At 38.8% G+C, this 27426-nt stretch overlaps 1 protein-coding gene across 3 annotated transcripts in view; it reads right to left on the bottom strand.

The window, feature by feature from the left end:
- Positions 1 to 27426, bottom strand: part of LOC122654762 (MAP3K epsilon protein kinase 1-like) — a 48702-nt gene that overhangs the window by 21023 nt on the left and 253 nt on the right. Inside the window, exons 2-12 of one of the 3 annotated variants that reach the window (XM_043849002.1) lie at positions 27194 to 27328; positions 25246 to 25266; positions 21342 to 21415; positions 21095 to 21185; positions 20605 to 20688; positions 13705 to 13809; positions 12596 to 12727; positions 11626 to 11697; positions 10682 to 10788; positions 4723 to 4834; positions 4146 to 4538 (exon numbers count right to left, since the gene is read on the bottom strand). In XM_043849002.1, the coding sequence (XP_043704937.1) occupies positions 4146 to 4538; positions 4723 to 4834; positions 10682 to 10788; positions 11626 to 11697; positions 12596 to 12727; positions 13705 to 13809; positions 20605 to 20688; positions 21095 to 21185; positions 21342 to 21415; positions 25246 to 25266; positions 27194 to 27328 (1326 nt within the window). Of the gene's footprint in view, positions 1 to 4145; positions 4548 to 4722; positions 4835 to 10681; positions 10789 to 11625; positions 11698 to 12595; positions 12728 to 13704; positions 13810 to 20604; positions 20689 to 21094; positions 21186 to 21341; positions 21416 to 25245; positions 25267 to 27193; positions 27329 to 27426 lie in introns of all 3 variants that reach the window. The other 2 variants (XM_043849001.1, XM_043849003.1) reach the window with 2 other exon arrangements.

Genomic DNA, 27426 nt, shown 5'->3' with positions numbered 1-27426 from the left:
ATGACACCAGTGTTATGTCGACTGCACCAGGTCCTCTTCAAAGTAGGTGGCTTGCCAACAATGGGGTTCTCATGTCATACCTGATTGGTTCTATGACTTCAGATCTTACACATGGATTTCTTCTCTTTGACGCAACTTCTCAAATTTGGTCTGCTTGCAAAGAGACATACGGTGAGCTTGGCAATGATGCCCGGGTTTATGAACTCAGGAAAAAAGTCTTTCACACTACTCAAAGAGAATTATCTGTCTCCAAATACTATGCTACCCTACGCAGCCTCTGGCAACAATTGGACCACTTCTCTGATTTCCACCCTACTACAGCTGCTGACAATGACATTACTGCCTATAAGAAACATGTGGACAAGATCAGGGTCTATGATTTCTTCGCAGGGTTGAATGTGGAGTATGAACAGATTCGTGTTCAAGTGTTGGGCCATTCACACTTGAACAGTCTTATGCCCTGGTCTCCTCTGAAGAGAATCGTAGGGCTGCTATGTTACATCCTCCTACCACTGACAGATCAGCCCTCCAGGCTGCTGCCCCGACTACTCCTGCACCTGTTGGAACGCTTTCTCTTGGTGATTCTACTTGTGGCACTATCACTTGTGAGTACTGTCACAAGCCCTACCATACCAAAGAGAAGTGTTGGAAACTCCACAGGAAACCAGCTGACTTTGAAGCAAAACGGGCTGCCAAGAAAAAAACAAAGAACAAGGCTCATCACACTGAGACTGTTACTACAGCTCCTACTACTGACCTTGGTTTATCCCAGGAAGATCTGCAGGCATTCCTACATATGCTAAGGACTTCTGTTGCTGCGGCTTCTACTACAGTAGCTCCTGCCAATTCCTCTGCTTCTTCAGGTTCATATTTTGCTCGGTCAGGCATCCCATTTGGTGGTCACTGTGCTTCTGTAGCATCCCATCCTTGGATCATAGATTCTGGTGCCACAGACCACGTGACTGGATCCTCTAGTTTTTTCCATCGTTATTCTCCCATTTCAGGGAAGGACAAAGTCAGGGTAGCTGATGGTTCCCTTTCCTCCATCTCTGGAAAAGGATCCATTAACTGCACCTCTTCCATTACCTTGTCTTCAGTTTTACACATTCCTAATTTTACTACTAATCTTCTTTCCATTAGTAGTCTTACTCGTGACCTTAATTGCAAAGTAAAACTTTTTTTTCCTTCTCATTGTGTTTTTCTGGATCTGGTGACAGGGAAGACGATTGGATGTGGTAAAGTGCAAGGTGGATTGTACCTGCTTGATGATGGTCATCCTTCTCCACCAACCGTACCTTCACCACTTCATCAAAATTCATTGGTCTCTTCTGAACTTTACCAATGGCACTCAAGATTAGGTCATTCCCCATTAGGAACTTTGTCTCATTTGTTTCCAGCCTTAGTCAAGGGTTGTAATAAAGATGAATTCTATTATGAGGCGTGCGTAATGGCCAAACAGACACGTTCAATTTATTCTAGTTCTAATAAAAGAAGTTCTTCCCTTTTCCATGTGGTTCATTCTGATATTTGGGGCCCTAGTCGTAAAACTTCAATTTCTGGTCCTGTCTCATTAACATCTGCATCTGCCAAAACAGAGGAGCAATATCCAAAGGAAAACATAAATTGGATGTTTTTATCAGCAGCTTTGTCCAACAATAAAGGCATACTTTAATGACACCATTGCTGTAGTTAACAAGGATCGAGATCTCGGTTTCGCACCTGGTTTGGGTCAGGCCTGAAACCGAGATGTGCCAGATCTCGTTTCGAGGTTTCAACACTGGGTTTCGACCCTGGGCCTCCATGGGTTTTGTTTCGGCCAGACCCGAAACTGAGACAACTCGGAGATTTTGGTCAGTTTCAACCGAGATTTAGTTCCATGGTGGTTAATGGGTTCACAACCCATGACTGGAATATATCATTCCACTGTCCGCTGGTTTCTCTCTCCACTTCTTTGTATTCTGGTGGTAGTCACATTTTTACAAAACCCCATGATTGGACTGCTAATGTTCTGCTCATACTTCCCATTGTCGAATTTGTCTTGCAGATGCTTCAAAGCAGCTTGTATGGTTACTGGAGGTGGCAGTGAAGCTCTGGATGAGTTGCTGGAGGAGGCGGTGACAATTGTGGAGGCCTTGGCAGAAGGGCAGAAGGGCAGAAGGGCAGAAAGTCAGAGCAATGGATTTAGCAACAATGCTAAACTTTTCATTTCCTCATCCTTTAAATTTGGTTTCAGATTTGGTCAAACTAGAGGAAGAAACATGTGATGCAAGACACGTAAAGAAGATCAGAACCTACACTCCAAGTTGTTCCACCTTAAAGATTGTACAAACAAAAAATAGCATGATCAGATATCTTAACAATCTGATCTAAATGGAGCACTTCAAACTCTGTTTACACACCTGAACTATCCAAGTAAATGATAAAAAAGGCACAAAATTTGAAGCATCCGTTTAAGCTGATCATTCTCAAAATTAATCTCTTAAGCTAACCTGCCAAATGGTGTTCTTATCCTCTCATCCAGAAACATGGGCGCATGTTTTTACACCCCATAGAGTGGTCTATGTACCAACACCAAAGAATATACTTATAGCAAAAGTTTCTCTAAGAAAGCCACCTAAAAAGGAATCTCTAGGAGAGTGGTTTACTTCTTCCATTTGGAGGGCTGATGCGGTTAATTTGACCATTGAATGGCTAAAGCACCCCTTGGATTGTTTATATGTTGAGTTTCATGGTCCATCTCGACGGTAAGTTTCTTCCATTGTATTTTCCACTGTCACCCAATAAAAGGTTGATGTAGCCATGGAACGAAATCTCGGTCGAAACTGACCAAAATCTCTGAATTGTCTCCGTTTCGGGCTTGAATGAAACGAAACCCATGGTCAAAACTACCTTTCAACCTAGGGAGGCCCAGGGTTGAAACCTCGAAACGAGATCCGGCACATCTCGGTTTTGGGCCTGACCGAAACCGATATCGAAACCAAGTTTTAGAACTTTGGACGTAGCAATTTTAACCATTGAATAACCGGGGACCACGTGGATAAGTCAAATATCACATGTCTTAATGTTTATTGAACTTCTCCCTAGGCCTTGGCCATCCAAATCTTGAACAAAATTGGCCATTGTGCTCTATCATGTAGTGCTACGGAGCTAAGAGCCTAAGACTTACCACATGACCCAATCACCCAATACAACCTGTCCATAAAATTTGAGCATCAACTGAACTGCCTGTGGCAGATAAAAAGCAACTGACGCCTGCCTAAAAGAAGAATCTCTTAGTGGATCACCAAGCAAAACTGCACCATAAACACATATACATGTGAACATCTAGACAAACATAAAACAACCCCACTTTTATGTTTTATCTGCATCAAGGTTCCTAGGGGTAAGCCTTAGTACGACATAGTCTACTCAGCCACCATAAAACCCAAACAAACAATTGCTTCCTCACTTTCCTATTGGGAAAGCTTTACCTAAGCTACCATGGGTTCACTCAAATTGATCTTTAAGTCTGTAATATCCTGGAAGCAAAGTAAAATGTCCTTCAAGTTGACTAACCATCCGCCCTGGACTAAAAAGAAAAAGAATGTTATCATCAACAAACTGCAGTTGTGAAAACCACACCTCCTGCCCCAGCCCACTAACTTGTGGAGTAACGGACTAGGCAAGACTAACAAAGATGAGTAGAAATGGCGACTGTGGATCACCTTGCCCCAAACCTCTAGCAGCTATAAAAAAACTCTTGGGGACCCATTATTGAGGATCGAATAGTGCTAGCACTACACCACCTAATCCAACATCTCTATCTAGACCCAATAATGTACAGAAATCAGGTCCATTATTTTATCTGGAAAGCAAACATTACAAGCCTATGGAAGATTAAAATCCATGGAGTACTCTAATAGAATATTAAAGTAGCTGATTGTGCATTATATGTAACTTGTATAGTCAAACCTAAGCATTTTAAATGAGTTTTCTATCAGCTTCTATTTGATTCTTAGACTTCTCCACATGTCCATGCATATATGTATAACATATCTCTTAAATCCGCCTTATGGGAACATTAAAAGAGAAATAATAGACAGATATTTTTTTAATTATGGACAGATCTGATAAAAATGAAGGGGCAGTGAATAGTGGAATTTTACCTTTCCAGGACTAATCTTTTCAAAGCTATGTAAACCATTCTCAAGCACAGAACTTCCTTTCCCCTCATTTTCTCCAGTTATTACGTTTTTCCTTTTTGACTGTGGATATTCCACCTCACCATTCACTACTGATTCATACTGATTACCCACACTTGATAGCTCCACCGCACTAGTGGAATTAGTAGAAGCCTCTTCTTGCATTGATGGCAGCTTACCAGGACTAGTTCTTGTGGAGAACCTGTCATACACAGCTAAGGTGGGATCTGCATCTGAGACAACATCATCTCTTAGATTAGCATGTTCATGAACAAGGTCACCCTTTGAACTCCGATCTTTAGGAGACTTGGCCATACCAAAAGCATCCACTGCTAGCAACTCTTTTGTGGAATCCTCCTGAAGTTTGAAAATCAACTAAGTCAATAATAGGATAAACATGAAATCAAATGTTCCAATCTAAATAGAAAATTTTCTTTAAGGTTTCACCAGAAATTGAGATACAAATGGTAAATGAGATGCCTATTCCAATGAAGACCAAGCTTCACAAGATAAAAATGATCACAGATTCAAAGGTTCTCACCAATTTAAATTCAGAGACATCTTTTTTCATTTTCTCTCCAGGAGCAGTTTCACTGTTCCTCTGATCTCCATTTGAAATTTCTGCAGCCATAGAAATACCTTCCTGTATATTTCTGCATGAAACTGTGATTTTTAGATATTTATGCTAAAAGAATTTTAACATCGAGAAAGTTCTCTTTCACCCCCCCCCCCCTCTTGCAAGAAACTAACCTAAATTTTATTTAAAATACCACTCCCTAGATTATCACAGAAATTTATGGAGTAATGGTCCAAATGGTTGGACAATTATATGCTGTTTCATAGATTCTCAACCAAAGCTTCCCAAAAACAGAACCTGATATGAAACTGAAATACATTCTAGAATAATATGTTATTCAAGTACTGAGAACATAATTATTTTGTAACAAGGCCTCAGATTAGAGAATCCATGTATTTCACTTCCATTTACACAATTACCACTAATAACACTGTAAGTCGCACGAAAAAGAATCCTAGACAACCAAATCTCTGACCGCTTCTTTCATTCTTCCCTTTTTCCTCCTTCCACCAGTGATTTTATAATTGTCTATAGTGAACCATTTCTTATATCCAACCTTTTGGAACGAATACGCCCATAGAAAGCTACCAATTCAGCATAAATCAAATTCAAACATTAGATTTAGAATATCACACCAAATGATTCGTTAATGCAAAATGTTCCCCGACTGCAATAATGAATCATAAAGAAAGAAAAATGTGTCACACACACACCACACACACAGAGAGATGTGATCCCGGGTTCAATAACCCTGATTGGGAGTCGCTATGGGCCCACAAAAGTAGTAAATGATTCAATTGAGAGGTAGAATGGCAGTTCTGTAAATAAACGGAAGTTCAAGACCTTTGAAACAAAAGAGGACAATAATAAGGGCAAATCAGTGATTAAATTTGTAAGTTGAGGGGCGCTCTGCAATTTCAGAAGGGAAGAGGGATAATGAAATCCAACTTAAATAAGAAGGGCTGAACCGTAAATACCGCTAAAGGGGTCCTTAATATTTATAAGGGTTTTTTTCAAATGCCCCCCTCAAATTGCGCATACATACAAATGCACCCCTGAAAGTTTACTAATTCCAAATGCACACCAACTTTCGAAACTTTGTAAAACTTTAGTCCAGTCCGTTAGTTTGGGACGTTAAATGCATGGTATAAAATCTCGCGATATTTCGGCGATATATCGCCACATTTCGTATATCTCGACATGTTCAAGATACGAAACCATCCGAAACCAAAAAATACAATATCTCGTCGATATATCGTGAGATATCGACGATATATCGTGGATCTCACGATATATCGCGAGATATTGAAAAAGTGACAAATAGTGTCACACTAGGGCCCCTTTTATACCATATTTCGCAGCTCTTGGTCGATATTTCGACCGAGAGCTGCTGAAACTCTATTTTTCTCTCTTCTTCCTCATCTTTTGCTTTTCTTCCTCCCTTCCAAGCCTCATCCAAGCATTGTTGAAGCTCCTTGTCGCCGGGAAGACGTCGGAGGGTCATCTAAACTCATCATCCAAGCCTATTTTCATTATTTAAGGTAAATTCTATTTCTCTAAAACTATTTTTTCTTAAAATACTTTGTACAAATGTTGTTGAATGTTGATGATATTAATATATGTTAGACACCGGAGGCCGATCTAGATCAAGGTATTTAGGGATGCATTGGGAAGTTTTGGAACCGAGGCTACGATACAAGGCAGAGCACGTGGTGATGCTGGTAATTCTTTTAAGTTTTAAATTAAATATGTATTGAAATTTGAAAGTTGAAAGTTGAAACAACATTTGACACATGTCTTTTTTGTTGTAAACTTGAAATGCAGCTGAATGGTGGGTGTTGTATGGGGAATCGACTGAAAACTTAAGAAGAATAGCAATTAAAGTCCTTGCCCAAACATGTTCTGCATCTGGTTGTGAGAGGAACTGGAGTACCTTTGCACTCATCCACTCCAAGAGGCGAAACAGATTGGGGTCTCAACGTTTATCTGACATGGTGTATGTGCACTACAACTTGAGGCTGAAACTGCAACACATACGCATGGGACATGAGGGACAGAGGGGCACCATTGCTCTAGCTGACATCTTTCAAGTTGACTCAGACGATAAGGACCCTATTGTGGATTGGGTGAGGGATAGAGGTGAGCCAGTGTTGGATAAGGAGGGAGGTAGGCCCGACCCCATAATAGCTTCTGAGATTGGTGCTGATGTGGACGAGTATATGGCTGACGAGGGTCAAATACATGCAAGGGAAGCCTCACCCATACCATTCCAGCCCACTGGTGGCAATGTTGTTGATGATGAAGACTGGTCTAAGTCCTCAAATGATGATGATGGTGATGATGGTGATGTTGGTGGTGGTGATGGTGATGCTGGTGGTGGTAATGCTGGTGGTGGTGATGGTGATGCTGGTGGTGCTGGTGAAGAATTTGACGGCATGCGAGAGCGTTATGTGGTAGGCCAGGAGGCCAGGATACGGTACCTATAGAGCCACTCCGATTCACTGGAGAGACACAGTTTGATCATGCCACACAAGATACGGACCACAGAGCACGTGCCCCCGCACCCCACCCTCAAGAGGCCCCCTACATACATACAACAGGAAGCGTAGGGGTCGACAAACACAATTGCAACCTGATCACATGGACATTGATAACCTATCTAGCTCTGTTGGTGGTTTGAGTATGGGTGATAGGGAGGGAGGACCGACTGGACATTGGCGTGCCCCATCTTTTGACGCACATACCACTCCATTGGCATCGGATTATGGTGCATCACAACCTTACGGTGGATATGGATATGGATCATCATCATATGGGCGATTTAGTGGGGTAGGGGACTATGACTACGGTCCAGTCCCAGGGACATCTTGGATCATCTTTTGTAGATAACATCTTTGCATACCCTAGCGGACCTAGCTACCAATCTCACCACCATACATGCAGCCAATGCCATCACCTCTTGCGCCGGCGCCAACATCATATCACAGTGGATCATCTTCTTCACGGACTGGATCGATTGGTAACCCTAGTTTATATCCTAGGATAGGTTACCTACAGTATGTTGATGATTCCATTTACGTGACACTTGTGGATGACTACACTCGTTTCTTCTCCGATTCTATATCGTGGTCCACATATGTCCTTCAAACAGAGAGCAATGGACGTCGACTCCAGCGAAGCATGAGTAGGATTGACCCAGGGAGGCACAGCAACTACTATTAGCAGTTTAGCACTTGTAATTTGTAACTTAAGTTGTGATTTCATTGATCTATGAACTTGTGAGTTGTGACTTGCGAGTTGCGAGTCTTGTGACTTACTAACTTTGACACTTAGTGTAATGCCTTTAAGGCTTTAAGCGAATTATTGAATATTATGGAGTTTATGAGAATCATGGTACTCATCAATGTGTATTGGCTTTAACTTGATATGTGATGAAGTTAAATACTATTATTAAATATTAACTGTCTAATCTATGTGTATTTAACTATTTATACATTAGGGTCGGCGACCGTATGTCAATCAAGGGTGCAAGCCCAAAACACCAATTTGAATTCACATTTTTACAATTTTATGGTTTAAATGTGTTTATTAAATTTAAATAAGGCTGTCCATGAAGTTTTAGGCCTAGATATGGCCAAATACCCCCCGAGATGGACCCCCGAAATATTGCAGAAAAAATGCAATATTTCGGTCATATTTCGCGATATCTCGGATATTTCGGATATCTCGGTAGGCCCGAGATACCGATATATCGCGAGATATAGTACTATGGTTAAACGTTAGTTTAAGAGAATCTAACGACCAAAATGCCCTTATGATCAAAACTCATCAAAATTAAAGAGTAAAGTTACCAAATTGCCCTCATATTCCCCAAATTGTTTAGGGTTTGAAACTGAAAATCAGCCAAAAAAGATGCAGGAAAATTGCATAAATTAATGGACAATTTCTAACAAGAAGACTGCAACATAGGCTACAGGAAGCAACGAAGATTTGAATCAAACTTCAAAGATTTGGAGGAAAAATACCCAAAATAATTTGATGATGTATTTAAGGGGGGTCCCACCAACTCTGTATCTTTCTTCTACTCCAGTTTCTCTTACTCTGTGACTCTGTGAGCTCCTCTGTCCTATGAATCGTTTCCACTCTCCACCATTTCGGGTCTCTCGACGTGCACGTTGAGACGAAAACGTTTCAATCCAAAAGCCGAAACCTCTAATCCAAGCTCCAAGAACTTGCCTCACGCCGATATTATTCAGGTGCTTCTACAGTTCTATTCAAAATTTCCAATTTGAAGCTACTGATCTAAGATTTATGCATTGTGCCCCAAACAAATGTAATATTACTGTCAAGGATGTGAAAAGTTTTGACTTTGATTCCTTTAGGGGTTACCTTTCTTATGCTTTCGACTGAGATGATTGGAAGCACACCCAACAGTTTCTACCTTTGAGTATGAAAGATGCATCCTGTTTTGACATGAAATCTGCCATTCAACAGGGCTATGGGTTGACTGAAACTTGTGGTATTGTTGCACTACAGAATCCGCAACAAGGAGCTAGCCATTCTGGTTCAACTGTACAAGTACCTGAATTTTCAATTTGAAGCTTCTGATCTAAGATTTATTCAGTACCTGAATAATATCGGCGTGGGCAAGGATAATAGGGAAAAAGTTTTCAAGGAAAAATTGTTTTATTGGATTATGCAATTTTCCTGCATCTTTTTTGGATGATTTTCAGTTTCAAACCCTAAACGATTTGGGGAAGATGAGGGCAATTTGATCACTTTACTCTTTAATTTTGATGGGTTTTTATCATAAGGGCATTTTGGTCATTAGATTCCTTGAAACTAATGTCTAACGTCCCAGACTAATTGACTGGACTAACGGACTGGACTAAAATGTTACAAAGTTTGGAAAGTGGGGGTGCATTTGGAATTAGTAAAGTTTCAGGGGTGCATTTGTACGTATGGGCAATTTGAAGGGGCATTTGCAAAAACCCTAATTATAATAAAAAAAAAATTCTTCTTCTTCTTCACGATTAAGGGAGTAGAACCAGCAGTAAACCAGCTTGGTTGCAGGTAAGAAATCTCATTCAAGACAAATCCAACCAAGCTGAAACTTTAGGATTAGATTCTTAATTCAAAGACCTCTTGAAAGCAACTAGTTTCTGATCCAAACAACAAAAACTGAGTTAAATTTTCCAAAAGATAAACAGGGCGGAGTGAACAATAGCAGTCTTGAAGATGGGTTCAAATCTCTCTAACCGTAACTTGATTCAGCCTCAACTTTGACAGGCTGAGTAGCTGTGGGATAAGAAACAAGTTCCCAAAGTTTCTGGCCCAAAGGATGAGAATGGGAAAGTTCTAACTGACTCTTCTAAATCCCAAGATGTCATTAACAGCAGGGAAGAAATAGCAGTAATATATAGGGAAGAAATAAGGAACAAGGGAAGGAACAGGATAACAGAAATGTGAAGAAGAATTTAGATCTGGGAAAGAAGAACTTGGGAAGGAGGAGATCACAATGAAACGAGAGAAGAGAGAAGAGGAGAGGGGATAGACCTGCCCACACAGCTCCTGGCAGCAACACCGCAAGAACTTTCATTCAATCTCCAATACTTAATCGTAGGTTACACGCCAGTTTATAAAGAAATTTAAGTCTCCTAATTGGAGTTCAAAACTGAAAACAAGTGTGAATCATTGAATGCAACTGAAACTCTATCTCCTACTTGCTACTAATGAATCTAAAAAGATAAGAAGAAAGCAAAATACGTAAATATCCCTAAGTATTAGTACATCTAACTGCATCAGAGAGGGTGGGGGGCAGGGGAGGGAAAAAGAAGGATTGAAAGACCATCTGGCAGAAAGCATTCCTACATTGAAAAAATGGACCATCATAAACAAAAAGCTACAAATTGTCATTGACTACCTGATTGTTTCACTGGACTGCCGAAGAGAGGGCTGCAAAGCAGGTCTTGAGTTCTGTATCCACGGATGCAGAAGTAATGTCTTCGCATCTGGTCTCTGCCTAGCATCCTGAAATATGCTTTGCAATGTCAAATATAGCAGTTGAATGACTAAACCAACGTAAAAGAAATGTCTTTAGACATGGTCAAGCTCAGCCTGAACCATGCTTCTCACTGCTAAATACAGAATTGAATGACTACAATAAGTTGCAAAAGTCACGGTCCACTGGAACTTTACAAAAGTCTAGTCCAATAGGTATAATCAATCCTTGTTAACTCAACACAAATGCAACTTTGCCAATGTAAACTCATACACTAATATGCACAATACACTAATTATTATTATTATTATTATTACTATCAAATATAGTATATCATCTCTTGACTTTTTTTGGGCAGAGACACTGTCCATAACAATTTCTTGTGAGATAACTTTTCTCTTAGGAAATTAATGTTGCGTAACATTTCCAGATATGCAGCATCGAGATTTTCAAAGAATACTGGTTACAGGACTCCAATAAAACCCCAAGTTCTAATTCCTTAGGTATGCGTACAAATTTATTTATTTGCACAGAAAATTCCAACCCCACCAACACCCACCCCCCAAAAAAAAAATAATCTACAGAGTCTTAAAGATGTAGATTTCCAGATATGCAGCATCAAGATTTTCAAAGAATACTGGTTACAGAACTCCAGTAAAACCCCAAGTTCTAATTCCTTAGGTAGGCATACAAATTTATTTATTTGCACAGGAAATTCCAACCCCACCAACCGCCCCCCCCCCAAAAAAAATAAATCCACAGTCTTAAAGATGTAATGTTGGAAAATATTGAAACCAAATCTTAAATAACGAATGAAAGGGATAGAAGGATTGAAAAATAAAAATTTTGATACTTTCTCACATCACCTTCTTAAAGCACAGACGCAGGAAATCGGTAATTTCAGGAGAAAGGTGATCAGGTATTGGTGGACGCTCATCCTGCAAAGCATAAAGCCAATTCATTCAACTCAGAGTTCATAACAATATCGAATATGCAATGGCACTGATGCAGGAAATCCGTTATTTGAGGGGAAAGATGATTTGTATTGGTGGATGCTCATCCTGCTACGCACAAAGCTGATCCATTAAATTGAGAGTCCATAAAAATAATCAACATGCTGATTCGGGAAAAATACAAATAATTCTTTAACAAAATTAATTTCAGAAAAAAATAGAAAACAGCTACAGAAAGGAAACTCCACAAGATTAACAACAGAGAAGTACTGAATCATTACTCTATTTGGTAGAGTTTACTGGATCACGTTAAGGTGATGTACTGGATCAGTACTCTGTTAAGTGAGGGCATTATTGTCATTACAGAACTCTCTCTGTGTGTGTGTGTGTATAATATGCCTGGGAAGAACTCCAAGCTGTAACGGATCAGTCTACTTTGAAACCCTGACCCTGAAATTCACCATTATATTCTTAGGCCTCAATTAGCCAGTTTCTTTAGTGGGCTGGGCAAGCAAGGTGTTTTTCCTCATCTGTTTGATTCATTTCCAACTCAAAGAAAGCCTTGGAGAAAACAAAAACTCAACCAAGCTCTCAGATCGGTGGGGAGGTTTCTCGTTCCAATCAATCATTTCTTTTTCCTGCTTTTTTTTCTCCTCTTTTCTTTCTTTCTTTTCTCTGTTCTGCCCTATTCAGAGTTCAGGGTCTGGTACAGAATTATATATATATATATATATATAGAGAGAGAGAGAGAGAGAGAGATGAGTACACAAAATAATTCATTGTTCCTGGCTATCTGGGTAGTCATTCTCAAAGATAGAAAGCACATCATCCAGAGTAAACCAAAACCAGAATAATGCTAGCAAATATAGACAGGAAAGCAGACCTGGACAATACGAAAAAGTGCCGGCATTGGCTGGAGATCATAGTAAGGAGGAACACATGTGAGAAGCTCTATCACAGTGCAACCAACACTCCAAATATCTGATGCAGCACAAACTCCTGACATTTCAATCACCTGCATTGGATAAAATAGTTCATATATGCTTGCAATATTATATATCCTTTTTTTATGTTGGATAAATCCACGTACCGGCGATCTCTAACAGTGAACTTCAATTGCTCTTTTTCTTTTGATTTTATAGGACAAATGGCAATTTTTCAGATTTTTTTTAACCTATAATATTATTAGCAAAACAAGAGTTTTGCCTGATTTATATCACAGACAGATGGAAAATTTAAAAGGTCATCATTCTTAAAATATAGAGCGTCCCAGTGCACGAGGCTCCCACTACTGCAGGATCTGGGAGGGGCAAATGTACGCAACCTTAACCCCTGCTTCACAGGAGAGGCTGTTTACAAGTTTCGAAACTGCAACCAACAAGTTGCAATAGTGCAACTTAACCGTTGCGCCAAGGCTTTCCCACTATCATTCTTACAATATAGTTTTACAAATAGATATGTATACTTATGATTTTTTTTATAATGAAATTGTTTTTATTTCTACATTAAAAAAAAATGTTAATATTTATTTCGAGAAAATTTCCAACTTCAATTTAAGTTGAGGCTTCCTTTGATCAATCAGACACACATCACATCCTAAGTTGAAGGATCTGAACAGGTAGTCTCTGGATATGGCAACCTGGACAAAGTAAAAACTGCCTTAAGGAATTCACCCAAAAGAAAAAACTGCCTTAAGGTGGAAGGCCACCTGTACCAGAGGCTAGGATGAATGCAGCTGCAGAGTGAACTGCCAGAATGTCAATGCAGGATCATGGTGGAGTCTTCTGATCCCAAGTGGTCTGGTTCAGAAAAATGTTTGGTGGCAGTTTCAGAAAGTGGTAGAGTCTGGCTAGACAAATATTTCATTTTTATTTGATGTGCTACAAAAAGATATGTGATTTCAGTGCTCTCTAATTTACAGTAACAAAATGATTCAGAACCCAAATAAATAGGTGGACTAAAATCTGATATAACACACTCTTTTTTGGGTACCTCAGGGGCCATCCAATAGGGTGTTCCAACAACAGCAGAATGTGTGTTAATATCAGCCTCAGTTAGCTTTGTCGCAACCCCAAAATCAGCAAGCTTAACAAGACCCTGAAAGTATACATCATTTAAAGAAGTTGCATTCAAAAAGTGTCCGAAAGACATAAGAAAAAAAGGGTGGGGGGGGGGGGGAGGACAGAAACCAGCTAAGAAGAGCCTACATCTGCAAATAACCACCCAGATGTAGGCCTGTAAATGGATGGATTCATCTCCATATCCAGCCTGTTTCTCTACATGGTTAAATCTCCGGTGCATATGCAATCAATGACTCCATCTCAGCATTCAGTTATTAATTGGATATCCAGATAGATATAGACACCTGTTTAATGTTAGACTTTCGAGAATAATTGAACTGAGTTTGGTGTTTTCAATAGTTTCTGTACAAATTTATTTTTATAGTCCCACTGCAATAAACATAAGAATGCTACGTGACTAATGATGAGTATCACATATGATAATATGCATATTGTAGACAGTAGACACATAAATGATATATTATGTACCAACATGAATAATCAGATCAGATAAGCCTAAATCCCTATTTTTCACCTTATTAATCAGACTAAAATCTAGTTGACTCAATTGACAGGTGTACCAGGATAAGACAGAAGCAGGCCCGTTTGAATTGATCAGATCGGTCTTTCAGTCCACTTATATCCATTGGTCAGGTATTTTCGGCCTTCCCAAAACAGTTACTGTGAAGCTTGAAGCTCTGATGTGCTCTTTCCTCTGGAAAGGAGCTGATTGCTCTAGATTCTCGGCCCCATTTCCTAGGCCTCTGTCTGTCTCCCAAAAGAGGAGGGCGGTTTGGGTCTAAGGCACATAAAAGACATCAATTTGACAGGTATCCTCAAGTTGATTTGGAATTCAATGCTAAGAAGAAAAATATCTGGGTTGATTGGGTCTACTCTAGACATCTCCGTAATGACTCTATCCGGGCAGTTCCTATCTCCTCAGATGTTTCTTGGGTCTGGAGAAAGATCCTCAATCATAGGCCTCTTTTGTATGGATCTATCACCTCATTGATCGATGATGGCTCTTCCACCAGACTTTGGCTCGACCCATGGCACCCTCTTGGCATTCTCCTTTATTTGGTGGGTGATAGAGCTATCTACAATTTGGGTTCAAACAGATTAGTAGCTATGGTCTCTGATTTTATCCATAGCCTGCTCAGAAGTTGGAACTCTACCTGGTATTTACAGAGTAGGAGGAAGGGCAGGGGACTTTTCCTTATTTGCACCTTTGGGCTTACATGTGATTTGTGAAGTCAGTGCCAGTGGCTGTACACTTACACCTTTAATGTAATATTCTGACATTTAATAATAGTAAATGATTGTTCTCCATTTGTCAATTGCAATTGCATATTCAATTAGTTTCTTTATATTTGCTTTATTATAGTACTAAATCATGTGTAACATAGACTCTCTTTGAGAAATATACACCAAGGTACAGCGCACACTACCAACGTAGGGTACGAAACCAAAGTAACAATTTGAGTGTGCTTTTTAACAATCTAAGGTTCCACTGTGTTTAGAAATGCGTAATTAGGGTCTCTGCCAAATTTCGACTCAAAATATCTGTTTGACCACCAACCGACCCCTGCAGAATTTTGACCAGAAGTCGACCAAAACCTGAAATCATAGTTGTCACAGCATCTAGGCGGCAAGACTAGTTGTCAAGGCGCCTGGATACCAAGGCGGTCACCTAACTTGCCCAGGCGTCGCTTAGACAACACAGCCCGAAATAATTTGGTTTTGACCCTAAACTGACTTCTTGAAGCTTACTCAAAAACCGAAACCTTGATCCAAAGCAAGAATAGGAGTTCTATTCTAGCAACACTCTAACTTATCCTTAACAACCAAGTAAATAAAAATACTTAACCTAATAAAGTAAATCCCGTATTCCTACCTCTTACCCATAATTTAGGCCCATTAAGTAGCTTATTACAAAGAAAACCCAATGGACCAAAGGCCCAACAAATATATAACCCAACCCAAAGCTAATTTCCACTAAAATAAGTCTAATTCTGTGTTTAACAGTATCGGCTGTGATAACACTTGATGGGTTTCTAGAAGCCAAAGGTTACTACGTTCAGAAATCCAATGAAACCAAAATCTCAGTGACAGGTTTAGAAACCAGATTTCAAGAGAAATTTGATAACTAAGAATCAGAAACTCAGATGAGCTTAAAATTCCGGTTGAAGGCCAAGAATAACTCATCAAAAGATCAGTTTGATCCAATGGTCTGTGATTTGAAGTTATGAACTAATCCTATTGGCAATAGGACTCTAGAGTTTAGGGTTTCAGCACAATTGTCAGAAACTTATTTAATAGCCAACAAAAGAGTAGAATAATAATCGGATATTAGATTTATTAAGTAACTATAAATCTGAAATAGCAAATAGAATCTGATCTTCAAAAGAATCCCACTTTTAAAGTCGTGGATATTTTAGAACAGTATACGATTGTCAAATCTGAAGTTTGATTTGAAATCTAAAAAGTAGACCATGGAGAAATTGAAATTCCAATAAGTAGGGTACGCACAAACAAAATAAAAATATGAGATTACTGACCTGATTTGATGATGGATAGATTGATATGAACCAAGGATATCACCTGGAACTATACCAAATGTTGCTACTGCATCTCACAGAAGCTATTATGAATCACAAAGAACATAGGAGCAAAGCATAGCTTTATTCAATACTAAAAATCATATGGAGCTCTATGGCTCTTACATCAATATATAAAAACTAAAAGTGTACTTACAATAGGAAAGGAAAGCATAAATGAAATAGGAAAGAAAGAAATAGGAAACGTTATCCATGATAAGGAATAGAAGTCCATCATAAATAAAACTCTATCTTAAGTACTTAGAATAGGTTTCCCACATAATTAAAACTCTTTCCAAAGCAGGAATAGGAAATCTATTCAGGCAAGAGTCTACCCTATCCTTAACAACCAAGTAAATAACAATTATTTAATGAAACAAAATATCTCAAACTAACCTAATAAAGTAAATCCAGTATTCCTATCTGTTGTAATATGGGTTTTAAGGGTAAAAATGTCATAGGGGTAATATTGTCCTTGTACCCATTCCAGAATATTCTCTCTTATTATATATAAAGGTCAGTTGTAGTCACTCTGTCTCAAGCCATTATTCAAGGATTTCAACATGACATCAGAGCCAAAAATCCGAGAATATGGGACCTAATTTTTTTTTCCTTTTTTCTCTTTCTCCTTCTCTCCATCGTGTTTGTGACCTAGCAGCACCACCGCTAACCTACCGCCAGCAGCCACCACCTCTGCAAGGAGCCACCTCTTCTGCCAACAACTAACACCACCGCCAGCCCTCTACCATCCTTCCGCCACCTCCCCACACCACTGCCACCCTCCCGCGGCCTTTTTTTTCCCTTTTTCTCTCGCGGGAGGCCTTCCCGAAACCTTGCGCTATTTTTTTCCCCCTCCCTTGGTGGTGAGTTGACTCCCATCAATGGCCTTTTTCTCAGCCATATTTTTTCCCCTCTGCCGTAAATCTTTTCTGATTTTTTTTCTCTCTGCTATTGAGAGTTTCTCTGTGCCCAGCCAACATGCCTGACCACTCTGAGGTCACGTCTGCCTCCTCTGGCCCTGACAGCATATCGTAGCGTGATTTTGTTCCTTTTTCTACCAGTCCTATAAAATTAAATGGGGCCAATTACCTGTTGTGGTCTCATTCCTACTTGTTTGCTATCGGTTCTTGTGGTCTCTTTGGCTACATCACTGGAACCGTACTTCACACCATCGGTACCTCTTCAAGGGGAGGATTCAAGTAATGAAGATGTACCTCTGATAGCTCCATTAGATGTACATGTACCCACCATTGAAGATGAAACTATTGAGTTGGAAGATGGGATTACCAATCAAGAGCAACAACTAGGACAGAATGGACAGCCTATAATTCAGGGGGAGTCTGGAGATCAAAGGAAAGAACCGAATCAGGTGCAGACCTTTGTTCGTGGAACATTTTTTCCTCCTCAAGGAGTTTTCTTCCCTCCTCGTGAAGCTAGGCACAAAGAGACCACCACCATTGCACCCACACAATCAATACTTGCTCCAAGTCCTAGTCATCCATCTGGTAAGTCCATTTCTGATCCAAGTCTTGATCTTCCTATTGCAATCAGAAAATCCAAGCGAAGTAGTACTCTACATCCAATTTCGAATTTTGTCTGTTATAATTCTTTAACTCCTTCATTCCATGCCTTTGTTTCCTCTTTATCTTCCATCTCTATTCCTAACAACTGGCAGAAAGCAATAGCTGAACAGAAATGGAAGGCGACAATGGATGAAGAAATGCATGCCCTGGAGAAAAATAGAACCTGGGATTTGGAAACTCTTCCACAAAGAAAGAAACCCATTGGTTGTAAATGGGTCTTTGTAGTAAAGCATAGGCCGAATGGGACAGTGGATAGATAGATACAAAGCGAGATTGGTTGCCAAAGGGTTTAGCCAAACCCATGGGATCGACTACCAAGAAACCTTTGCTCCTGTAGCAAAGATGAACACTGTTCGAGTGATTATTTCTTGTGTTGTCAACCAGGGCTGGAGTCTTCAACAACTTGATGTCAAGAACGCGTTCTTACATGGATAGTTGGAAGAGGATGTCTATATGGACATACCTCCAGGATTTGCTTCACCAGAAACTCAAGGGAAGGTGTGCAAATTGAAGAAGGCCTTATATGGCTTAAAGCAATCACCCCGAGCCTAGTTTGGTCATTTTCATAAAGTCATGGTTGCCAATGGCTATAAACAAAGCAATGTTGACCACACACTGTTTGTCAAAAGAGTGGGACAGCATATCACTAATCTGATTGTCTATGTAGATGATATAGTGATCACTGGAAGTGATGCACAAGAAATTCATAAGTTAAAGACCTATTTGGGCACAGAATTTGAGGTCAAAGACTTGGGCAGATTACGGTATTTCTTGGGAATAGAGGTTGCCTATTCAGCTAAATGTATATCTCTTTCCCAGAGAAAATATACTCTTGATTTGTTGAGTGATACTGGGATGCTTGGGTGTAAACCTGCCGATACACCTTTGGAGCCTAACACACACCTAAAGAATAAGGAAGGTGACCATGTGGATAAGGGAAGTTATCAGAGACTGGTTGGGAGATTGATATATTTATCCCATACCCGACCAGATATTGCATTTGCAGTAAGTGTAGTCAGCCAGTTTATGCATGATCCTCATTCTTCACACTTGGAGGTTGCATATCGGATCCTAAGGTACCTGAAGTCTTCCCTTGGTAAAGGAATCCTATACTCTTCACACATCCATCTCCAGGTAGAAGCCTAAATTGATGCGGATTGGGCAAGCAGCCCTGATGATACAAGATCAACATCTGGGTATTGCACCTATGTTGGAGGAAACTTAACTACTTGGAGAAGCAAGAAGCAAGCAGTGGTTGCTTGGTCAAGTGCTGAAGCTGAGTTTAGAGCCATGGCACAAGGTATCTGTGAACTACTCTGGCTCAAGGGACTTCTTCAAGATCTTGGGATGTCAGTTGATCTTCCTATGCGAGTCTAATGCGACAGTAAATCTGCAATCAGCATTGCTCATAACCCAGTCCAACATGATTGCACCAAACATGTTGAGATTGATCAGCATATTATCAAGGAGAAACTGGAGCAAGGAGTCATTTGTATTCCGTTTGTTCAGTCTAGTCATCAACTAGCTGATATTCTTACTAAGGGTATTAGCAGTAAATTATTTTGTTCTATTGTTAGCAAGTTAGGCATGTTTGACATGTATGCGCCAACTTGAGGGGGAGAGTTGTAATATGGGTTTCAAGGGTAAAAAAGTCATAGGGGTAATATTATCCTTGTACCCATTCTAGAACATTCTTTCTCTTATTATAAATAAAGGTCGGCTGTAGTCACTCTAACTCAAGCCATTATTCAAGGATTTCAATACTATCTTCTACCCATAAGTTAGGCCCATTAAAGTGTTGTATCATAAAGAAAAGCCACTGGACCAAAAGCCCAACACATATAACACAACCCAAAGCTTATTTCCACCGAAATAAGCCTAATTCTGCGTTTCAATTGCATCAATTAGATTTGAGATTAATCACTTCTAGTGTCCATTTAGTTTTGTTTTGGGTTTTCATGTTTTTATATTTTCAGTTTCAGGGTCCTTATTTTCCTTGTTGAAACTGATCAGTCTGGGTACTATTTGTCACTTTTACCTCAGGCTTCATTTGGCTGGATAAAAAAAATGAGTGAAACTGTGGAAGAGCCCAAACAAATAATTTGTGCCTTGCAATTTTCATTGTTCGATTGAATGTTAAGATCAATCAGTATTATTGAATTTCTGAAAAAGTGCAACACTTTCTATTACTTTTCCACTTTTACTTTTCTCTCAAAATTAAAGGAGTTATGGAAAGTTTACATTTTCCATGAAACCGGACACTCATTAGAACGTAAAAGTTTCCACCATTATCCTTTCTCTTTTTTACTTCTATTCACTCCTTTCCCATTCCCTCCCTTTCCACGCAAACAAATGCAGCATACAAGAAAACTACAGAAAAGAAACACATAAAATCAATGCTCAAAGTAGATGACGAACAATACAACCGCATGCTCTTTCTATAAAAGTAGACATATATAATGTTTAAAATTACAAAATCCAAAAGCAAAAAACAATTATTTTTTATGGAAAATACTTAGCAGCACAACACCAGTAAACCAAAGTGCATATTGTGATAAAAACACCTAGCGTACAAGGAGAAAAATACAATTTCAAGACTCAGGAAAAATGTCCTGCAAGGGAGCCCCCCCAAAAAAAAGATAAATATGTTACCTCTTTGGTTGTCAGTATATTTGCACCCTTGATATCCCGATGAATTACACCTTGCTCATGTAGATAAACCAAGCCTTCTAAAACCTGCCGTTTAAGAAATATCGCCATTGAGGAAATCAAAGTCAAAGCTGGAAATGCGAAATAAGAACGCATAATCTCAGGTCTCAACCCCTAGCCACATGTTAAATTGTGAGAGGATCAAGACTCATTATAAGGGGAATTCCATCTAAGAGATTGAATGGGAAAAAAAAAATTCAGTGTGAATCGATGGATGCCTACAATGTGTGCTTTTTAACATTCATTAGGATAGCCAAAAAATATTTGAATATTAAAAATCATCCAATAGTAAAAAAAATTATATATGCATGTTTAGGTCCTGATCCCTTGAATGTTGACATGTGGAACATTATGGGTGCCCCAACCTGTGAACAGGTCTGGTAGCCCCCGACAGGAGGCTTTCCCAAATAGACATGCAGGCTTGTGCATTAACCTGAGCAATGTAAACAGCAACTAGTGATTCTGGAAAAGGTCCAAATTTGTTTGGCTTGATAATGTTCGCAAGAGAGCCATTTTCCACATACCTACAAGAAAAACATTCAACATTTTACAATGTGCAAATTTGCATTGTGAAATTTCTCTCATTTGTTTATCATTACATCTGTTACAAAACTCAACCCAACTCACTCAGTCTTAACCAAACTACTCAAGGTTAGTGAAGCAAATTGAAAAGTACTTACTCAAGAATTATGTGCAGGTGAGTCTTTGTCTTCGAAGATCCAAGATACTTCACAATATTTTTATGGTTCAAATTCTGCAAAACAAGCAAATAAATAAATAATGGATAGAATCCCTAAAAAAATAACTTAAATTACACCTGACGTTCCTCACATGGGGTATCAGCCACAGTTCCTAAAGTTTCATATGCTACTCTTTAGGTGCTTCCAACATAGACGGTGTTAGTCCAATCCAATATTAATGTCATTTGACAAATTTTCCTCGATTTAAAAGAAGCCCAGGATAAAATCGAGCAGCCAAGGCCCCATTTTTGAGCAAAGGTTCCTCCTCCAGCCCTATGGGTTAGGGTATTCCAATGACTTAGCAAGCACCAGACCGATTGAAGAAGCAGCGCTTACTGGAATCAACACGCACTTTTTGGTCTTTTTGGCTTATATTGCTCTTCATTGGACAAGTTGAATCTAATCTTCAATGGTTCTCTAAAGGATGAGAGATGATCTCTTTAACTGTTTGGATTTCCGGTAGGTGGGCCCACCAGAATCCTCGAGGAGAATCATTAGTATGCAGTGAAGAAAATCAGGAAAGGGAGAATTTTCTGGTAGGGTTGCGAGGGGTTTGTAAACATTGAGGAAAGAGCAGGTCCACATCTTCAGCTGTGGGAGCAACGCCGACACAGTTGTTTCAGGCCAGTAAATGAAGTAATTCACTGTTACAGCAGCAGGAAGGAATACAGGGTGTTATTTTGCACTGCAAGACATTATTCAATGTCACAGGAGGTATAGTTTTAATTTCCTAGTGGATTATAGTTTTCTTGTAGGGTCCTTCTAAGCATTATTATGCCTAGTGAAGTATAATGCTTGGGTTAGTCCATGTGATAGAGGACCAGGAAAGCTGCTCATACTCTGATTCAAAGCTTTAGTGAAATTACCAAAATGCCATCCTTTTGTAATTTTAGCTACTTCCACTACTCATTTTAAGCAGAAATTGTACCACTACGATGCTTGTCTGATCCTCTATCACATGGGCTAACCCATGTACTGCCAAGTGGCAACCAGTGAAGCGTTATACCTCACTAGGCATAGTGACGGGGAAGAAACACATTTCTTGTATTACACATGATTTGAATATTTGGATCCTCCTTCACAGAGAAATTCCTCCCACAAGAAGTTTCAAGGAAGCAATTAGTTTGTACCAATTATATGATATGATAGGTAATTTGTATGAAAGTGAATTTGTGATTTTTTTTCTTCTTCCTTTGAGAGGGCAGCACATACCTTGTTCCATTCGATCTATTTCTTTACCTCGCCATGAGTCGTATGTTTGAGACAACAGGGACAATTTTCTCAATTCCAATCGACTCGGTGTATTTTGTCGATTCTTACGAGTAATATATCTGGAAATCCCCGCCAGTTATTCTTTATCTTTATTAGCATCGTTTCGGGCACAATTAACCATGCCTCTGACTTCTTTACTCTTAGCCATGAACCTCCTTTCCTTTGGGTTTTAGATTAACTAAACTCTTTAATTTTCAATCCAAAGCGAAAAACAAAGGAACTAAAATGAAAATAAACAATAATAACTAATCTAACAATTTCTAGTTATACAATTTTTTAATCCCAAATACACATTTAAATATATTGCTTGTATGATTTTGATTTGTTACCCTAGACCCATATTTTTATTTCCATTCTCCCTCTATCGAGTCGAAATCCTATCGATCTAAGGTCATTGGGGCCTCCTAAAAGGATCTCTATTAAATTCATCGAGTTGTGCCAAAGGATCAAAACGGACAGTTACTAATGGAATTCCTTGTCGGTTCTCTGTAAAATACTCGTTTGCCGAGGGCTTCCAAATACAACGTAAGCTAAACCCGTGCTGACGAATAACCAACCCGCAATGAATAGGGAAGGTATAGTAATGCTATGAATGACCCACCATCGAATACTGGTAATAATATCAGCAAAAGAACGTTCTCCCGTGCTGGACGTTCATTCCTTTAATCATTAATAATAACTAAAAGGTCAAGTTTCAATCAAACTAATTATTTTGATTGACTGTTTTTACGTAGATGATAAGTAAAAAGGCAGTAGGAACTAGAACGAAGAGTGCAGTAGCAATAAATGCGAAAATATTTACTTCCATAATAGAATCTCTTTTAAAAAAAAAATCTTCGCAATAACTCAGGATTTAATCCCATAGAGATGACAAATTTTTTTCCTGTAAATTCAACAGGATGAATTGCATCCTGATGATATTGAATCAGATCAATATCATGAATAACAATATCTGAGCATCAAATCAATTCATTATTGAAAATTGAATATTGAATGGTATAACATAGAAAGATCTTGTATCCATACCGAAACAAAAATAGGATCCCAGATCCAATCAAAGATTTAGTTGAATTGTTCATTCTTTTCCTTCTTTTTTTTTTCTATAACCTACCATTTTCCTTAAACAATCTGATGGGGTATCGTCTGACTCATCTTCCACTTCCATTGGTCACAAACCCAAACAATAAAAGTGAAATGGAAAGGGTAAGGTCTTGGATTTTAAACTCCGTTCTTTTTATGATCTAATTCTAAATGATAAATAAATAAGTGAGAACGATGGGTTCCCGTATAAAGGATCTAATATTCTGACAAATTCACTATTTTTTCGGAGTTTGTTCTTTCTTCGATGGGACCATGATTTGAATATTTAGATACTCCTTCACAAAGCAATTCCTCCCACAAGAAGTTTCGAGGAAGCAATTAGTTTGTCTAGGATTTATTTGGAAGAAGGGTACAACGCTCTCGCTTGCATTTGAAGCTTTGGTCTTCTAAGTTTCGAGGGGACCAGATAAGGCAAGAGGAAATGATAATAAAAAAAATGACCTGATCTTCCAGTTTTCTCCAAGTGACAAAAAGGACAAGGAATTGGATCAGCAAATCTGATTTTTACTCTTTTTATGTTTTCAGTTTTTGTGATAAGAGAAAGAAGAGAAAAGGAGATAAAAGAGTTGTAATTTGTAAATCAAGTCTAAGATCAAGACAGCATCTTCGTTCCCAAAGCTGCAGTATTTCCACAAACTCACATTAATGTAATCATTGAGATAAAAAAAAATTGGATGAATTTTGCTGGAAAAGGACCGAGTCACCACATTGGAGACAGAGGACTGTTTTCAGTTTTTGTGATAAGAGAAAGAAGAGAAAGAGTTGTAATTTGTAAATCAAGTCTAAGATCAAGACAGCATCTTCGTTTCCGATGCTGCTGTATTTCCACAAACTCGCATTAATGCAATCGTTGAGATAAAAAAATGGATGAGTTTTGCTGGAAAAGGGTCGAGTCACCAAATTGGAGACGTTTCTCTCTTTTGAAAAGGGAGATTGGGAACAGGGAAGGAGGAACCCATGCTTGATCTCAAATAGGCACTGGTTTAGCAATAGGAAAAAGAATTTGGAAAATATTTACAGGTCAAGTGACTTGAATGGTCAACTTGGACAACCGTCTCCCAACTAATGCACCTTAAATATAATATATGGAATGTTAATCCAAGGCGTAATTTACCCATTAAATATTTCACTGGCTATGTACATTGCCCAATAAAGGACCCAGCTTGCTGACTTAACCAGTGTGAATCACAATATAAACCCAAGGGATTGTAGATCAGTTGAATACCAGATCATCATTAGATGTAATAGACAATCCAATGGGTACTCCACACAGGATATCATATGCCTGAAGCAACCCAATCAAATAGCCAGTTAAATTCCACTAGGAAGACTTATTTAGGCCATTAACCATCTAGGGAAAGGACCAGTCACCATAAATGTCCACTCCTAATGGTTAACATGACGGGCATATTTTCTCACACTGACAGTGCATAAAGTTTAAAAAAGAAGCTCATGGTAAAGGAAATGGCACCTTTAGTAGATCAATCTCTTGCTGTGATGTAGAACGCATCCACCGAAGGAAGAAACGTTGCAAAAGGAAAGCAGTTAGTCAATGGGACATTCAAATTCAGAAAAAGAAAAAGAATAAAAAGAGAAATACTCGTTTTGCATAACGCTCTTATAAAAAAAACATAGAACGACCAAGGATTTCAGTGAATTGAGTCATAAAAATAGAATATACAACCTAATTTGACATAAAGCAAAAGATTTTCACTTAAATAATACAAACTTATCCTAATGTGGCACACAGCAAAAATTTTATGTATTATTATATGGAAGAAAGAACAGAGAGTCAGAGACTACTTCTCAAGCTCCACAACTTGTTTTATTCCTCAATAAATTATCAACATTTCAAAGTTTCATGTTAATATAATATTTGGACTTCTTATTAATTTCATCAGACAGATCTATATCTCTCCACATTTTGTAGTTATCCAAAAAATTCAGCATGAAGCATCGTTTTGCAGAAAAACACAACCATATGCTAAAAGGCATGGAATTGAGAGCTGAGCCATTAGATCCAGACAGCGACCCCCCATCAGTTGTGCCAAACAGGAATGTGCATTCAACAATGCTGTCGTACACTGAATGGAGAAAGGATCCAATCTATATTGAACATACAAGTGCCCATTAATCTCACATAATCAAATGTTTCTGCCTTACGATCCAACTCAATTTTACACGACATTAAGCACCTTTTTCCTGGTTCTTGATCATGTTTCTATAAAAATTTCCATTGACATAATGGGATATTCTCATAGAAACAAATTGGGAGATGTGGGGAAAAGAAAACCCCAATATCGATAATTGGACGGCCACGTGGAAGTCCAGGATTAAAGGAATAGATATCTGTAAGACTGTACCAATATATTATAATCTTCTGTTTCAATTTGATAAGTAAAAAAGTTAAGTCAAACTGAAGAAAATAACAACAACAATGGGAATCACAAATGAAACAGCTACCAAGTTAACAAAATAGAGAAGTCAGAACAAGTTATAGTTATCATAAATGCTCGGGAACACGTACAAACCCTAATATTTCATAAATTATGTTAGGATGCACAAGGATTATTTCTCAGATTTCTAGTTTCTGTTTCTGATGAAGTTGCACGAGCAACAATTAAGTTCTTGCGCATCCAAAACCATCTCTTATATCTTCAACAAGGAGCAAATAATGTAGAGGAGAAGACAACCAACTAAGCTAACATTCAAAAGGAAAATAATGAATGGAGGCTTGCTTATTAATCATATTTCATAAATTAAGTTAGGACACTCATAGGGTTATTTCTCAAATTTCTAGTTTCTCTTTCTGATGAAGTTGGAGGGGCAACAATTAAGTTCTTGCCCATCCAAAATCATCTCTTATATCTTCAACAGGGAGCTAATACTGTAGAGGAGAAGACAATCAATTAAGCTAACATTCAGAAGAAAAATAATGAATGGAGGCTTACTCATTGAATCATCCAACAGATAACGGAAAATAGGATACCAAGTTTCTACGTCGCTGGGTAACTGCCAAGCATTTAACTCACTGCCTTGATAACAAATATAATCACCAAAGTATAAAATGTTGCTCAAGCATGCATAGAAAATGCTCTACGATCCCTCAGTATGTTGTTGATATGCTTCCAGGCAATGTGACCATAATGATCGACCGTATGCATGAATTCAACAGGGGAATAACAATAAACCACTGATTAAGGAAACCTCAAGATAGTTAACTAGACCCAACAAAAAACTTCGCTGAATAATCAAGCTCAAAACACTTCAAAGTGGGGTTAACATTACAAAATTGCAAATGTTGGGGTTTAGTCATTCAAGAAACACCGGGCATCATGTACTGGATGTAAAACTAAAACTCAAAATGTATTGAAAATTAAAACAGACTAAAAGCGCAGTAACCGAGAGATGAAACAGACCATGATAATGTTGAGATCCTCCTGAGCGATATTCTCCAGAGAAACCTGCTTGATGGCTACGAAGTCTCCATTCTCCAAGTCAAGGCCCTTATACACGCGAGCATGCGCTCCCTTCCCGATCTCATCTCCAAGCATCTACACCAAAATAAACCAACCTCACCAACAATCAACACCGTCAAGGTCTCAAAAGAACACCAGCAGAGCAAATAAAACCCTAAAAAATCAAACCAAGA

The sequence above is a fragment of the Telopea speciosissima genome, chromosome 3, assembly GCF_018873765.1.
Source record: "Telopea speciosissima isolate NSW1024214 ecotype Mountain lineage chromosome 3, Tspe_v1, whole genome shotgun sequence".
Taxonomy (NCBI): Eukaryota; Viridiplantae; Streptophyta; class Magnoliopsida; order Proteales; family Proteaceae; genus Telopea; species Telopea speciosissima.
Note: the sequence above shows the minus strand (reverse complement) of the source record. Positions and strands in the feature narration are given on the sequence as shown.